General features: G+C 36.4%; 1 protein-coding gene across 1 annotated transcript; it reads left to right on the top strand.

The window, feature by feature from the left end:
* The first annotated feature begins 4,692 nt into the window (after nucleotides 1–4,692).
* Nucleotides 4,693–14,865, top strand: LOC134669538 (zinc transporter ZIP3). Its single transcript, XM_063527140.1, has 4 exons — nucleotides 4,693–5,544; nucleotides 12,440–12,649; nucleotides 13,115–13,271; nucleotides 14,752–14,865. Exons 1-4 carry the CDS (start codon nucleotides 4,996–4,998, stop codon nucleotides 14,760–14,762), a joined length of 927 nt encoding a protein of 308 aa, XP_063383210.1. The 5' UTR covers nucleotides 4,693–4,995; the 3' UTR covers nucleotides 14,763–14,865.
* The last annotated feature ends 876 nt before the right edge of the window (nucleotides 14,866–15,741 follow it).

The following is a 15,741-nucleotide window of genomic DNA, read 5'->3' as shown; positions in this document are numbered from 1 at the left end:
CAAAATAACATTATAAACAAGTATTAAACTCTATATCTTTGCTTTATTGGATACCTATAACAATTGCTGTTATTTAAAAAAATGTGAGATCTTAAAGTAGGTTAGATTTGACTTGGCCAGTTTTCATTATATCAATCATTTTATATATATTGTAATTCTGATAAAACCTGGCCAAGCCAAATCTAACCTACTTTAAGATCTCACATTTTTTTAAATAACAGCAATTGTTATAGGTATCCAATAAAGCAAAGATATAGAGTTTAATACTTGTTTATAATGTTATTTTGTTCCTATAAATACATATTTGGATTTTGCATAGAACTTGGCAGTGGCACTCATTTAGATCTCCATTCTTTTTGCGGCGAGCCCCACAGTCAAGCATAATTTTTGTATTGAACTTGGCTCTCCTTTTTTACATTTATGTTTTTGGTGGGATATCAATACTTTTTGTAAAGAAAACTAGGCTGGTATTGAGATTTAATGTTTTTTCTTGTGTTTCCGCTGTATGGTTTTTACTTCTGTTCTTTGTATAATTATGTGGTGCCGCGCGCCGCCGACGACACACCGTTGGCCGGTTGTTTAGAGCGTATTACAAGTTTTTTGTATGGGGACACCACTTATTTTTTGACTAAACTTTATTTTAATATAGCAAATATAATAATACATATATTGGGGTAGTTTCAAATATCTGCTTGTAACGGTTCCAACGCTACAATAAAAAAATATTTTTTTGTATGGGGACCCCCCCTATTTTTTAACTTTTTTTTATTTTTAGATTTTTTCCTACGCTTACACACAATAACCGAGCTGGATTCCAAATTTCATCCTTCTAGGTCATCTGGAAGTAGGTTAGGTTTAGGTACTTATATGTCAGTCCCAATAAAAAATGGTTTTTTTGTATGGGGACCCCCCCTATTTTTAAACTTTATTTTATTTTTAGATTTTTTCCTACGGTTACACACAATAACCGAGCTGGATTCCAAATTCCATCCTTCTAGGTCATCTGGAAGTAGGTTAGGTTTAGGTACTTATATGTCAGTCCCAATAAAAAGTGTTTTTTTTGTATGGGGACCCCCTCTATTTTTTAACTTTATTTTATTTTTAGATTTTTTCCTACGGTTACACACAATAACGAAGCTGGATTCCAAATTTCATCCTTCTAGGTCATCTGGAAGTAGGTTAGGTTTAGGTACTATAAGTCATAAGTCAGTCTTAAAATTTACGACTTTTTGACCTTCATACCTTTATAACCGTTTGAGCTAGCTTCATGAAATTTGGGCTTCTAGATATCCTTATGGATATAATTAAACACACGTAGTTTTATGTGTTTACGTCAAAGATGTTTTGAGTTATAGAAGGGTCAAAAGTGGCACCAAGTGGTTCGTGTAATATTACACTCGGCGCTGGCTAGCCAGTTCCTTTGCTTGAACTTGGCTTGACACGCTGCCGCGTGTCTAGATAGAACGTAAGTATTGGGTTTACACACGGTCGTGATGTGAACGACCTTGTCTGGATATTTTAGACAATGGAAAGAGAGCGGTAGTGACAGATGGAGAGAAGCCTTCGATCGCAGAAAATAAAGGCGAAAGATGGATGGAGCCTTAAGTTACATAGGTATGTAGGTACTTATGTACATAGTCTATACAATAGGTAGGTACTCGTTATTTATATAAACATGCAAGAAATAAATATTATTCGAGCGACAGAGATGACTAAAAATTAATTTAGATTTTCAATGTTCACTTCCTACTTTTCATCAGTCTTGTCAGCGCATCACTATACTTCTTCGAAGAAAGTAGGCATAAAAGTTGAACGCCACTATAACAGTCAACATACTTAGTAAATAATAAGTACACATATATTTTATTTCGATTTTAATGTCTAATGTTACACTAAACCGCAAAAATTTCACCACCTTCTAACCACAACACATTGATGATCGTGACATACTATCACCAGACTATCACCTAACCTCAAGTAAGGTAAGTATGTAGGTATAGATGACGGTCGAGGTTCATTCAGTCTGATCAGTCTGATAGTCTGATGATTCTCTTGATAATTACCAGCCGAAATTCCTTGACGATCGCAAAAGTACGTTTTATTTTAGGTATATTTCTGGTTGCTGGTAGGCAACAATTTTGGCAGGTATCTCCCAAAAGTTGTTTTTTCCTCATGGTGACAGGTGGACCTTTCTTGTGCGCGTGCGCCTAAAATAACCACAAGGAAAATTTGGAGATATTTTATTCAGATTCCAATCTGAACGTCATAACGAGTTATCCGCAATGGGCATGTCCTTACGTCATAGATAGTGACGTTCATGCGGGTGGGTACTTGGATTGTCAAATAATATTTTCATCACACCAGCTCGGAAAGGCTTCAAAAACTGATAACAAAGTTGCATTTTATTCACATGTGAGGCAAAGAATCAAATGCAAATTTTGAGTTGTTTTCTTACAACTAACGAGGGTATGATGGGGTGTGAACTGTACGGTTACCATCAGTTTGTCACTGACACAAGGCCTGAGTTACACTTGTAAGTTTTACTTACGTAAGTAGGGACAAAGCTATTTGTTAGAATGAGATAACGATATTCATCTCTCATTCTGTAGTATAGCCGTGTCCCTACTTACGTAAGTAAAACTTACAAGTGTAACTCAGGCCTAAACGTCGTCGAGAACGTAATTTACTTTCTATACATCCCGTTTGCACTAATATGCGAGTTTACTTTAATACGGCGTTTATGTCAGTGACAAACTGATGGTAACCGTACTGGAATTTTGAAGAATGCCGGATTTTATAGTCTGTATCTTTAGTTATTTAAATAAAAGTAAACAAAGTCTACCCTCAAATGGCTCCTTAAGCCAGTTTATTTATAATGCGTTGAAATTATTATTAATGCCTAAGTATTTTTGTTTAGTTTTTAAGTGTGTGTGTAAAATGTATTTTCAAACACAATCCTGTATTGTTCATGAATAAATACTATGACGATGACTATGACCTATATTCATTGTGTATTTGTATTATGTCAACCTCTTCCTTGTAGAAATATTAGAAGTAGCTACTTGAAACAGATTCAATTGGAGTGACTCATGATGTGAATCAACAATGTTTATAAGTGCTGGCGACAGCTCGTTCTATTTACTACTACGAGGGAAACGACTACCTATAGGTAGTATAGGCCTCATGCATGAACTATAGGGGGCAGCATAGGAGCCGTCAGATTTTTGGCACGAAATGTGGCGAATGTGGCGTAAATGTGTCGTTTATGCTTCCGATGACAGAACCCACAATGCACAAGGAAACGTACCGACGAGAACGGTAGATGGTAGCACTTGGTTTGGCAATGTACGTGAGCACATATGTTTCCGACACAGGCCACAAGATGGTATAGTTCGTTTTTTTAGCATTACAAATAAGGTAAACAATCTTGATGTGTCTTTTAATTGAAAAACACATTTTAAAAATAAGTTACGGCAAATATGTAACAATTATGAATCTAATACGATCATTTATTTTCTTCTGCTTTCATAAGTAATAGTTTTTGATTTTTAAAAAGCGTTTTTCAAGTAAAAGACATTTCAAGATCGCTTACCTTCTTGCAAGTTCTTTCTAATGCTAAAAAAAATGAACTATATAGAGCCTCCAACGCGCACGGTCCCTATTACCTAGTTAAAATGTTCATGTTTTCATATTTATTATACGAACATATTTTGTTTAATTTTACATTGACATAAATAACGAAGGGTAACATAAATAAAAAAGGTATTGTCCAACCGATAGCACAATTGTTTTATTGTTGTATTGTTTTATAAGGCTTCGAAGCCTTAAAATAAAAATTAAAAAACATTTATTAAAACAATAGTACCCGTGTTACCCATGTACACAGACACGTGATTGAATGAAGCGAAAATTATTTTACTCGCATAATTTTAAATAGAACATTTTTACGTAAGACGCTAAGCACTGGATAAGATTCGCATTCGCACGTCGTTCCGATGTGCGAGCGGGATGTCGCTATAATACGGGCATAGCGTTGTCTCGCTCAAACATCGGTACAACGTGCGCATCGTTGACCTATAGTGGCGTTCAATAGAAATTGCGATTAATGTATTCAAACCAATTTACCTTCATTTGTATTGAATTCCAGTCTATATCGTACCTACCTCGACCTGTATCTACTCGTAGTGTACCTGTGAGCATATCACATGTACCTACCTCGTAGGTGCCTTTGTTATATGCTCGTGTCGTGTCCCAATAGCTGAAAATGATGTAACAGTACATAACGATATCATTAGCTTAACAAGTTAACAATTGGTCAGAGAGTCGTTACATTGAGTAAATTACGTAGGTGCACAACAATGAGATAAATCTCATGAAAATAAAATTAATTTTGCCAACAGCATCCCCAGAATAAAGAGCATGTATTACGTATTTCCTCTTTGTATATAAACCAATCTTACTTGACCTCGGCACGTTCATTACGCACCAGTTCTTCCTAAACATTGTTTGAGCTGGCAAAAATGAAGGGCTCAAGTTTAACTGGATGTGTCTGATGATTCTCTTGATTCAACGCGTAAGAATTATGCGAATATGAATCTTATTGTTTACGCACAAGAACGCATTACCTATTGTTTTTAGTAAATTTTTGCTAGCGTATGTTTTGGATAATTTCGCTCCATTCCGCATCGGCCGCGCCAGCGGTTGGTCATCGAATATGTTATGCGATATCATTTAATATATGTACATGTGGGCACGTGAGAACATTTGTGTTTTGATTGTGATAACAGTGTGTACAAATAGTACAGATAGGGCTCTGTTGAAACGGCAGACACGTTTATACGACGTAACGGAAGATATGTTTAGAACCTTTACAATTATTTAGACTGTTAAATGTGGACGTGTTTAACAAGAAAATAACACAAAAGAATTATCAAAGCGTGTCTCATAAATAAATTAAATAACGGCGGCGTTAAGTGTCCTAAATTATTACTTAAAATGGAGATAACAACGGCAAAAATAATCGCCTGCTTGGCGTTGGGCATTGGGTCCTTCTTCACGGGAATGATACCAGCTGGAATATCGGAAAGTACAAGACAAAGACATCCTTTGACCATCTCATGTCTACTCTGCTTCGGTGCAGGCGTTCTTCTAGCGACATCTCTAGTACACATGCTACCAGAAGCAAGGGAGGATCTTCCGCAGTTTTCAGAAATTCTCCTTTGTGTTGGATTCTTCATGGTTTACTGTGTAGATGAAATAGTGCATATTTTCTACGGGAATGGAGACAGGCCTGGACACCAAAGACAGAGTTATGGGTCTGAGCAGACAAGTTTGTTGCGGCATCATGACGATTTGAGGGGGGCCGATGGGGAGATGGACCCTAGGAGGTGTTGTGGTGACACGGAGAACCCCCGGATGTGTCATGTCAGTCACACTGAACCCTGTAATAAGACTTCTTCTGGATTTGTTGGGCTGTTGTGCGCGTTGTTTGTGCATAGTTTACTAGAAGGACTGGCAATAGGGTTGCAGAAAAGTTCAGCACAGGTAAGACTTTGTTTTTTTTCTCTGTGGCGCAATCTGATTTATTTTAATGGGTACATGTGGTAACCTAATTTGTAATATATGCTGGCGATCTGGCGAAGTCATCTAAACACACATGACAAGTCACGAGGAGTAATTAAAACAAAGGAAACAAATTAGGGTAGGCTCACGTTGTAAAATGTATCTAAGTTAATATTAAAGCAACCGAAATTGTCTGCAATGCTATATTATGTACCTACAGATTAACCTCTTGTTTGCGTATGATAAGTCTTGGCCGAATTTTTAGTCATCTTTTTGCATTTATTTTCGAGCACCATTTTTTCTGTTATTTGGTTATCGACCGTCCGTTACGTTCGTGCCAATACATGTACGGACAAGTCCAGATGTCATTGCGATATCAGTGTAAATTCGAAGTTCGAATTGGCCTGGGATTCAAAAGTCTCGTATAGTATGAATTATCTCAGGTGATTTTTTAATGTGTAAGATGTCCCCAATATTTATTTATATTTATTTATTTAAAGGGTATTGTTTCCTTTATGCAGTTGTTATAATGCTTACTGCTAATAGCCCCGACGTAAGTAACGGGAACAAGCCCGTTTAAAAAGCTACCGTTCTAATTATATGGTTCAGATTCACGAAACAGCCCAATCGGAGATAACACGTTTTTGTTATCTCCAAAAACAAGACCACTCTGATTGTTCTCTGAACAAGCTGTCATATGGATTTGAACCTTAATCTTAACCTTAACCCATCCCGATAGTTGCTTTTTAAACGACATGGTTGCTTTGGCACGTGCTGTAGACCGCTCTTAAAAGAAACAAAGGCTTTTGTTTAACGGATTCATACTATAATTTTATTCCAGATCTAAGAATGTTTAAAAAGGAACAAAGAAATATACCTAACTAACACTTGATCAAATAGACCTTGCGTTGCTTGCTTGTTTGCTTCTCAATCATTGAAACAGTTAAAAATGAAACGTGGTTTATTGGTGTTTGACGGAGTAGATATCAATTCATTGTTCTAATAGGTATTTAAACGCGCAAGTGTGGTGTGATATTTCACAATGACTATTATCTGTCCTAAAGGCAAATTTAGATTTGTTAAAGTGACATAAATAGTTAAATACTACACTGATTTCATGGGGCCAAATGTACTGTAAATACGTACAATTTCGGCTGCTTATTGGTAATTTTGGTGACTATCTAGAATTTGATGATAAATATGACCTACTTACTTTAAAATAGTGACGTAAAGGTAATCAAGAGTGAACAGGCACCTTCTGGGCGAGCTCGCTCCATCGTAGGCCACGTCTACGCCTCGGCTAGTCTGTGGCCATGAGTAAGCCCATTCATAAAAAAAAAAAATATTAATCTTATTACAATGACTACTAAGTACTACCTAACTAGAACACTTGTAAGTGACATAGATAGATTGCAATGCATCATATGCACTTCATACTAGAACTACATAATAAATATCATCAGTAGTCATCAAAATTGTTAGTTAATATTGATTAGAAAGGTTAAAGGTTAATATTACCTACACCAATTTTATTTCAATTCATGCATAAACAAACTAAAAGAACAATTATAAAATTTTGTATTTTTGTAGAAATTACGAACGATTTCGGCCACAGCGACTGTGTGCTCTGGAATATACCTACATTTTTAGCTGTTGCACTCTCTTTTGTGCCTTTAAATGGCTCCTCCTGCTAAATTTCAGACAGACTGACAGACGCAAGAGTGATGCTATAAGGCAGCGGTCGGCAACCTTTTAGGAACCAAGGGCCACATAGTAGTTAACGATATTGACGCGGGCCGCACTTTGTTAATATTTATGAATTTATCAGACATTGTCGTTTGTTAATATTACATATAAAATAGCCAGGGTGGCTCGCGGGCCGCAAGTGAGAGGTTCGCGGGCCGCGGGTTGCCGACCGCTGCTATAAGGGTTCCGTTTTTTCCTTATGAGGTGCGGAACCCTAAAAAAGACAAAACATAAATGAATGGAGACTTAGCAGTAGAGGTAGTCAGTCAGTACTCAGTAACTACTAACATTATCGTCTGATAATGACTAAATAGGTACATTAATTTAGTGACTAAGTATTGTATCATTACAAATGCTATCATGTCCCATGTAGGCCAAACGCAAAGCCGCAGTGATAGCGGAAGATAATGCACTCGTTATGAAGGTCACAAGACATTCGTTAGTTATTTCGTTATTTTATCTTACGGGCCAATTCGAACATAGGTACGCTGACATCAGATTGATATCTGAATACGTTATTAATTTATCGTGCGTCTCCCCCGCGCCATTACTTGCACGGACAAGTAGGTACGAGCGGGGTGAATCAATTTTTTCTTGTCACTAGTTACCATGGTTACAGTCTCCTGGGTCACTCTTAATATATGTACTAGTTTTTCGTACTTAAATGAAACAAACTTGATTTTTTTGGCTAAGCATGTTTGTAGATCATGGTATATAATGTACATACAGCAGTTCAAACTATGCTACTATTGTCTCCTGGCTGATGGGACAGAACACAGATATGAATATATACCTACAGCATTTCCTTATCGTGGCGTAATCGATTGTCACCTTGATTAGGCACCATGATATTAAATAGATTTAAATCAACTGCCACAATTAGATTTGGGGCTGGTATATGTCAGTTGATTTGTTTAGAGATCCGGGTCTGTAACTCATTGCTAGACGGAAGGTATTTACTTTGAATACATCCGGATGCCAATTATGTTATTTGCAAAGTTAATGTTATTTTAAAATAGCTACCGGTTATCAAATACATACCTATTCAAGTAGGTACTCACCGTAGTTACTCTGGTCTCAGGCTCAGCAGGGGGCATCTATAAGTTGAGTCATACGCTAAGACTAGTCTACCACAATCTGCATTAAATATTACAGGACATTTTTACACAAATTGACTGAGCCCCACGGTAAGCTCAAGAAAGCTTGTGTTGTGGGTACTCAGACAACGATATATATATAATATATAAATACTTAAATACATAGAAAACAACCATGACTCAGGAACAAATATCTGTGTCTGCAGGTTCTCTTATTTATCGCCGAAAATGGTATGGCCGATTATCACTTCCCAACTCACGTTTGGCGGAATTTTATTTCGCCGAATTTTCATTTCCCAACTTTTCAAATCTTTTTTTTTTCATTTGCCAACCGCACACTTACCAACTAAACGTTTGGTCTGTGTTTTATAATGTCAATTTTCAAAATGCCAACTTTCATGTCGTAGAATGTTTTACTTGGCATAATATACACTTAGTTGTTTATTGTTTACCAATTATTTCATTTAGTCAGACTGTACTGTACCAAAGGGGGGCCGTTTCTGGGACTTAGAATTTTTTTTTGAGAAAATGAAAAAAACATAGGGGTTTCAAAACACTTAGAATAATTTACAAGATTTTGATGAAATAATCACTTCTTTCTTAATAAACTTTTCTCTAAAATCAAAAATGGCCGAGATATTTGACACGTAAGTTGGGATATTTGACCCGAAAGTTGCTGTGTAATTACGTTTTTTGGGTTGTTGAAAAAAAAATAACCTCGAAGACTAAGGCGGGAGCAAAGCTCCCGCCTTAGTCTTCTAACCTAACCATATCCAAGTCGGCTCTGCCCAGGAAGGTCTTGCTCGCTCGCTGCCACTGGCTTCAAATATTAAAATATACATTATAAAAAGTGCAACAACTCGGCCATTTTTGATTGTTTGGTATGTATCTTTTTCTTATTTGTAACTTGCCTAATGTATGAAAAGCGAACTGTAGCTTCAACGAAACGTTATTCGTCCAAGAGTTGTTCGACCAAGTCAAAGATTTGACAAATGATAAGTCTCCCAAAAGTTTAGAGGCGTTATAATAATCTGCTTTACAATAATTCTGCCAATTGAAAGGTTGTCATACAAAAATTTGCTAATCGTTAGTTGTCAAAGTGAAACGTCGGCGAAATGTTGGTTGGCAAATGAAATTCCGCCAAAAATAGTTCTGCGAAAAGGCAGAACACCGTGTCTGCATTATGACGGAGGATTACTAAGACATTGACGCATGTGAAATGTGTTAGGAATATAGAGTACTTACGAGTATGGGTACGCAGGTCGTACCCTCTTACCTAACCGCAATGTAGTATGGACCCCATAACCCGATGAACCTTATTGCCCAATAAAACTAAAATTAAAATAAGACTCAATAAATCTGAAATAAAACTATATATAAAATCTAAGAAAGGCCCCTGTGGCATGTTACCGAAAACGCTTTAAATTCATGAAGTACAAAAGTATAAAACTCCAATGTTAATCTAAATTAGTAGAATTAAGAGTTATCATAAAACGTTATTTACAAAAACAAACTCAAACTAGGGGGTACCTAAGCTAAGAGTTGTTTTCCTACACAGTAAAATACAAGTACTACTACTACGACGGTAAGGTAAACTGGTTTCATTCAACGAAATAAACATTCTTATAAATATTAAAACATTTAATATGATAGTTATTTCTAAAAATAAAACGATATAAGTAGGTATATTTTTGTTTGTCCATGGTCAAAGTCTGACGGGTTATATTTTACGGGTTCACGGTGTATACAAAACTAAAAGGAAAATATTATAATTTGATTAGTCTCGCTTTGTACGTATGTAACGCTTTTAGGCATGATTTTAAATGCTTCCAGTCAATTTCCTTTGGTGATAATATTTCGCATAGGTATGTGCAAAATTTCAAGGTGTGCACAGTGCAAATCTATCGATTTAACAATTTTCTTTCAACTACTGACTATCCTATTGTTTGTAGATTTTAGCTCAAAAAGTGGAGGAAAAAGGATCTATGAGTCACTTGTACGGAGACTTGTTAACACGTTCGCGGACGCTCAGTCACACCAGTTGGACACCTAAATTTTGTATGGAAATATTGGGACTGTTATAACATTCCTGTCACTACAAATATATCTTTTAGGTTTGTATATGACGCGTAATGCTATGCAAGGCGAATGCTATGCAATCCGCGTCAATATGAAGTATATTTTTTATACGCTATGTGACAACAAATGCTATACAATTCGGATGCATAAGCATGTCTGTCACATGACGTAGTCAAGATGGGATTTTATATGACATCGCATGTTATAGCATTCATACATCGTGCTCGATGGACTTGATGGCTGAGACTTCTGACTTCCTAAGGGCGCGATTTTTGCTCTAAAGACTCATTTGCTGACCTCTTCAAACAATTTTCTTCTTCTGTTTTGTTCCCTCTTTGCTTATCATTGTAATATTGAGTCCATCTCATACATGCCCCATGCCAAGCACGTTCGCTGTTCATTCGACCTCAAATTATGTGATACTACCTACAAATTATGCGTTGGAGACCGGCTCTAATCTAAAGGCCCAGTCATGGGTCTCATAGCATGTTGTAGAGAGCCGAGTTGCAATGTTGAGCTCTCTTAAAATGAGAGGTTTGTTCTTCTAGCTGTCCAAGGTATACGCAGCATTTTACGCCAACACTACTTCTCAAAAGTGTCAATATGTACCGCATTACACTTTTTCAGTTCCCTGTAACGCACCGCCGCGTTAAGTTCTGGACGTAAAGCGTCCACCACTTTTCCTGCCAAGCGATGATTCACCCAACTTTATATTCTTTTTCGGATGCATCTGCACCAAATACAAGGCATGAAATATACACAGAATGATACCACAAATGCGTGTCATAAGGTGCTTACCTTGTGGGAGGTGATCATCGAGCGCCAACAGGCTATAATTCACAATTATATGACCAAAACTATGACTAGTAACGTAATTATTTCAATAATAGGTATACACATTCATGCCTCACTTTTTCACATTAATCGTTATCAAAATTTTACTGTAGTATAATTAACAGCAAGTAAATACGTTTGTTTATTAAAACACAATGAAAAACTTAAAGAAATTGTAAGAAAAACATTAATTACGATTTTATAAAAATACGTCAAAATCGCTATCGCGCACGAAATTGACCCAAATTACATGTGTCCACTCCCAGACGCACCTGCCGGGCTACTAAGGGAGCTGCCATACAAAGACGAATGCTATAGCATCCGCGTCACAGAAAGGGGGGCCAATTTGGAGACGTCACAGGATAATTTTTAACTTCGATAAAACTATGTAATATGGCAGTACGCATTATTTGACTCTGGTGACTGGTAGAGGAAAAGTTGATGAATAATATTATACTGTGGTTAAGCGGATTGATAAGCATTTCAACGAAGAAATTTAAAAAGAATAACGGATGCAATAGCAGGCGCGTCACCAGGAGGAGTACAAAAACGGATGCTATGCAATCCGCGTCCGCGAACGTGTTAAGTATTCATAACATGTCACTCCCAAGTACCGTCGGTCGGTCGCAAAGGTTTTTGTGGAAAACCTTGTGGAATTGGGGCTGTGTATTTAGCATATTATATCTTATTTGCTTAAAACTAAGTGCCTTGGGTGTAGCAATGTTAAATAAAGATGGCTCACGTATCTGTGACCTGTATTCATGACTGTGGCGCCTCCCTGAGAGCCTTTTATATTGACAGATTTCAACTCTGAAGTAGCTAATGTGTCCCATAAAAAGGTAAAAATATTAGGGCGCCAAAAGATAAAAAAAACCCCATAGTGGACTATCTAAATAACTATCTAACTATCTTCACTTTCAGTTTCCATGATCAATAGAAGAATACGAGTATGCCTTATAATTACAAAGCACCGAAGTTACGATACTAAAAAATATATAGAGAACTTTTATAAGTTATGACGTATTCATACGTCATAACACTTGCACTGCATGTGCTATCAAAATCGTTGCAGACTTATCTTTGTCTAGCTCTAATCTAATATTACTTAATTATACTTCCAGGTGTTGCTACTTCTGGGCGCAGTGGCCTCCCACAAGTTTGTGGTTGGGTTCTGTCTGGGCGCAGAGCTGTGCGCGGCTGGCCGCGCGCTATGCGCTCACGTGGCATGGGTGGCATTGTTTGCCGGTGGTTCTGTGGCCGGCATAGCCCTCGGTGCGGGGCTTGAGGCCGTACAGAGTATACAGGACTCTGTAGCTGTTCCTATTATGCAGGTAATTTTAAGAAATTCCTATTATGAGCTATGAAGACGCGGGTGCGGCTTTGCGAGGTAGGCCGCTCGCTGTGCGCACACGTGGCTTGCGTTGCGTGGCACTCTATTTGTCGGATGTCTTATGGCCGGTATTGCTCTTGGAACGGGGTTTGGGGCCGTAGGTACAAGAGTTTCAAGGTACTTTAGCTGTGTTATATTTATATGCAGGTAAGAACTAAAGTTACTCGCGCTGTGCGTACACCTGTGTGGCACTATTTGCCAGCGGATCGGTGGCTGGCATCGCCCTTATAGGTACGGGGCTTGACGCTGTATAGAGTATACATGATGCATGCAGCCTATCATGCAGGTACCTAAGTAACCATAGTCCTGACGGGAGTAACGAAGATGAATGCGGCTGTGTGAGACAGCTAGGGGTCCTCTTGACACGCATAGTGTTTTATTTATACCCAACTATTTCAAATTCTAGGCATTAGCGGCGGGTACTCTTCATTACGTGACAGTCAGCGAAGTGTTGCCTCGCGAACGAGCTCGTTTCCATGAGCAGAAGCGCTGGAGTGGGATGGCGCAGTTGGCGGCAGTACTGGCCGGCTTCGCGGGCATGTATCTCAGCACGAGATACTTGGGTACGTTGTTCCTCCCTAACAAAAGCGACAAGAAGGTTATTTTCTAGATACAGTGAAACCTGGTTAATTGGCACCTGGATAAATGGAAAACCTCAATAATTGCAACCAAAAGTCCGGTCCCGGTCCCTTGAGATCAAAAGGCCTCTATAATTGAAATTTTGGAACCTCTATAATTGCAATTTAGATTTTAGTGCTTTTCGTAATTTTGCCTCTGTAATTGACCACATCGCAACTAAGACCTCTATAATTGACACTGTGTTAAAAAAAACCGTTATTTTTGCTATTTTTTACCTCTATTATTGAAACGAGTCTTATTTATTACCTCTGTAATTGAAATAATGTAGTTGTAGACAGCAGAAACAATATTTTAATAGCAATGATCATTTTATTTATATCTTCATCCAGAATTCAATTTATTTATTGGGTATCTATCACAGCCTGTAGTAGGTGAAATAGTTTTGTTAAAATCATAAACAAAGTATGCTTTTTACATTCTAATAAAACTTTCTTCTACAATTCAATTGAATTTTTTAAACCCAAATGATTAATAAGAAAATAAAGTAGTAATTAATGTAGTGTAAAAGTGCAAGTATTGACAGAAGCTATATATAGGTATATATATATATATATATATATATATATATATATATATATATATATAGCTTTTTATAGACTAGAAACCCAGAACGTAAGAGTGTAAATCTACTTTCAATGGTTATTTGCACCTCTATAAAATAAATTTGTCAGAACGCAACCTCTATTAATGAAAACCTCTATAATTGACACAACGATTTTTTGAACCTCGTTAATTGACACGACCTGCTTAAATGAAAAACCTGGTTAATTGACAAAAAATGCCCGGTCCCTTGAGATTGCAATTATCCAGGTTCCACTGTATTTGCTATTAGTGAAGGCTTTAAAGTTTAAAGCATAATATATCAAGCAACTTTAAAGAGTCACCGAGCGGTCACCAGTCACTAGTGTCACCACTACACCACTCCACTAATAGAATTCGTGACACACAAATAGTAACATTAGCGCCATCTGTTGAGTTACATTAGAAATTGTTGGCTGAGTGGGGTTGCCAGTGTATACGGTTTTATGTGCCTACAGAAATTGTGGTTGGGTTTCATTTGTTACGCTGGAACGCTACTCGCCGAAAGATGGCGTTATTATAAAAATAAGGATGGATGCGCTCCATAGCTTATCTTCCATGTAATCTGATATAATATAATATATTAAGTATGCCATATTATGCTTATGGACATTTTTGTTAAATGAAATGTGTTTATAACTTATGTATGTAGTATGTATTAACATTTGGACACCATCAGTTGCATTCTATATACATATATAATATATATTATATAATCAGATGTCGGATTGGGTTTTAAAATAATAAGTGGCCGCTATATTTCTATATTACTAAGTAATTGATCAAATCTATTTAAATTAAATTATTACGTTCTTTTTGTTTCAGATCATGACTGAGCTTAGTGGATCTAAGTTAAATTATTCAAAATTAGTTAAGATTTAGACTCACAGTGTTTTAATTACATAATAATGTAGATCTCTGTGTATTTGTAATAAATACTTAGGTAAAATAAAATTTAATTAAGCTAGGATTATAATGACGCATTTCTTTGTAAGTTTATTAAGAAGTAAAAATTAATTAATTGGTTAAAAACTATTTTAACTGGAATGTATACGATTAACACTTAGATAGGTAAAAAAAATAAAACAATTTCTCTGTTTCAGTTTTTTTTTATTTCATTTAAAATTTCATTTTGACGGCAACAATCGTGAAGTATTATTAATAATAATGCTGGATAATATACTGATATTTTTTATGTATATACAAAATATTTGACTGAGGTATGTTTTTAACTTATGCTCATTTATTCACGCATTGGTAGGTAGTAATTATTTTTTATTTTACATCTATTAAAATTCGGTGGCAGAGTTGATGTACGTATAAAAATCTAAGTACAAAACTGACTTCATGAAACTACACGAATGACAAATTCACATTTAAATGAAAAATTGCTTACACTAATTACGATCATGGCACTGTTTTGTGATACTAAGTAATTAACAATACAAATTTCACGCTCTACTATGGTTAAATCGGAATATATTGTGTTTCTTTCTCTTGAGACATTTTAAACGTTAAAATAAAATACCTTTTCTATTTTCATTCCACGAAAATCTGTGTGTTATCCTCATAATTATAATATTGTTTAATTTATTTTTAGCAGTCTGACTACTCGTCAATAGATGGCGCTTTTATCAGAATGAAATGCCATGAATATTTTTTAAAGCTTCGATTTTGACGAACGCTACTGTATTTCAAATTATTGTTAAAATATCTGTCTTGCTATTAAATTACACATCTAAATGCACAAAATAATCTCAGTCAACAATACTACTGTGTTATTTATTTACATTCATAACATTTTATGGAAGCGAT

This window comes from Cydia fagiglandana, chromosome 12 (genome assembly GCF_963556715.1).
Source record: "Cydia fagiglandana chromosome 12, ilCydFagi1.1, whole genome shotgun sequence".
In the NCBI taxonomy this organism is placed as follows: domain Eukaryota; kingdom Metazoa; phylum Arthropoda; class Insecta; order Lepidoptera; family Tortricidae; genus Cydia; species Cydia fagiglandana.
This window is presented reverse-complemented; position numbering and strand designations above follow the sequence as displayed.

Coding starts and splice junctions, on each gene's coding strand:
- LOC134669538 (XM_063527140.1), top strand. CDS start 4,996: ATGGAGATAACAACGGCAAAAATAATCGCCTGCTTGGCGTTGGGCATT. Junction 5,545..12,439: donor TGCAGAAAAGTTCAGCACAG/GTAAGACTTTGT, acceptor TTATACTTCCAG/GTGTTGCTACTTCTGGGCGC. Junction 12,650..13,114: donor TAGCTGTTCCTATTATGCAG/GTAATTTTAAGA, acceptor TTCAAATTCTAG/GCATTAGCGGCGGGTACTCT.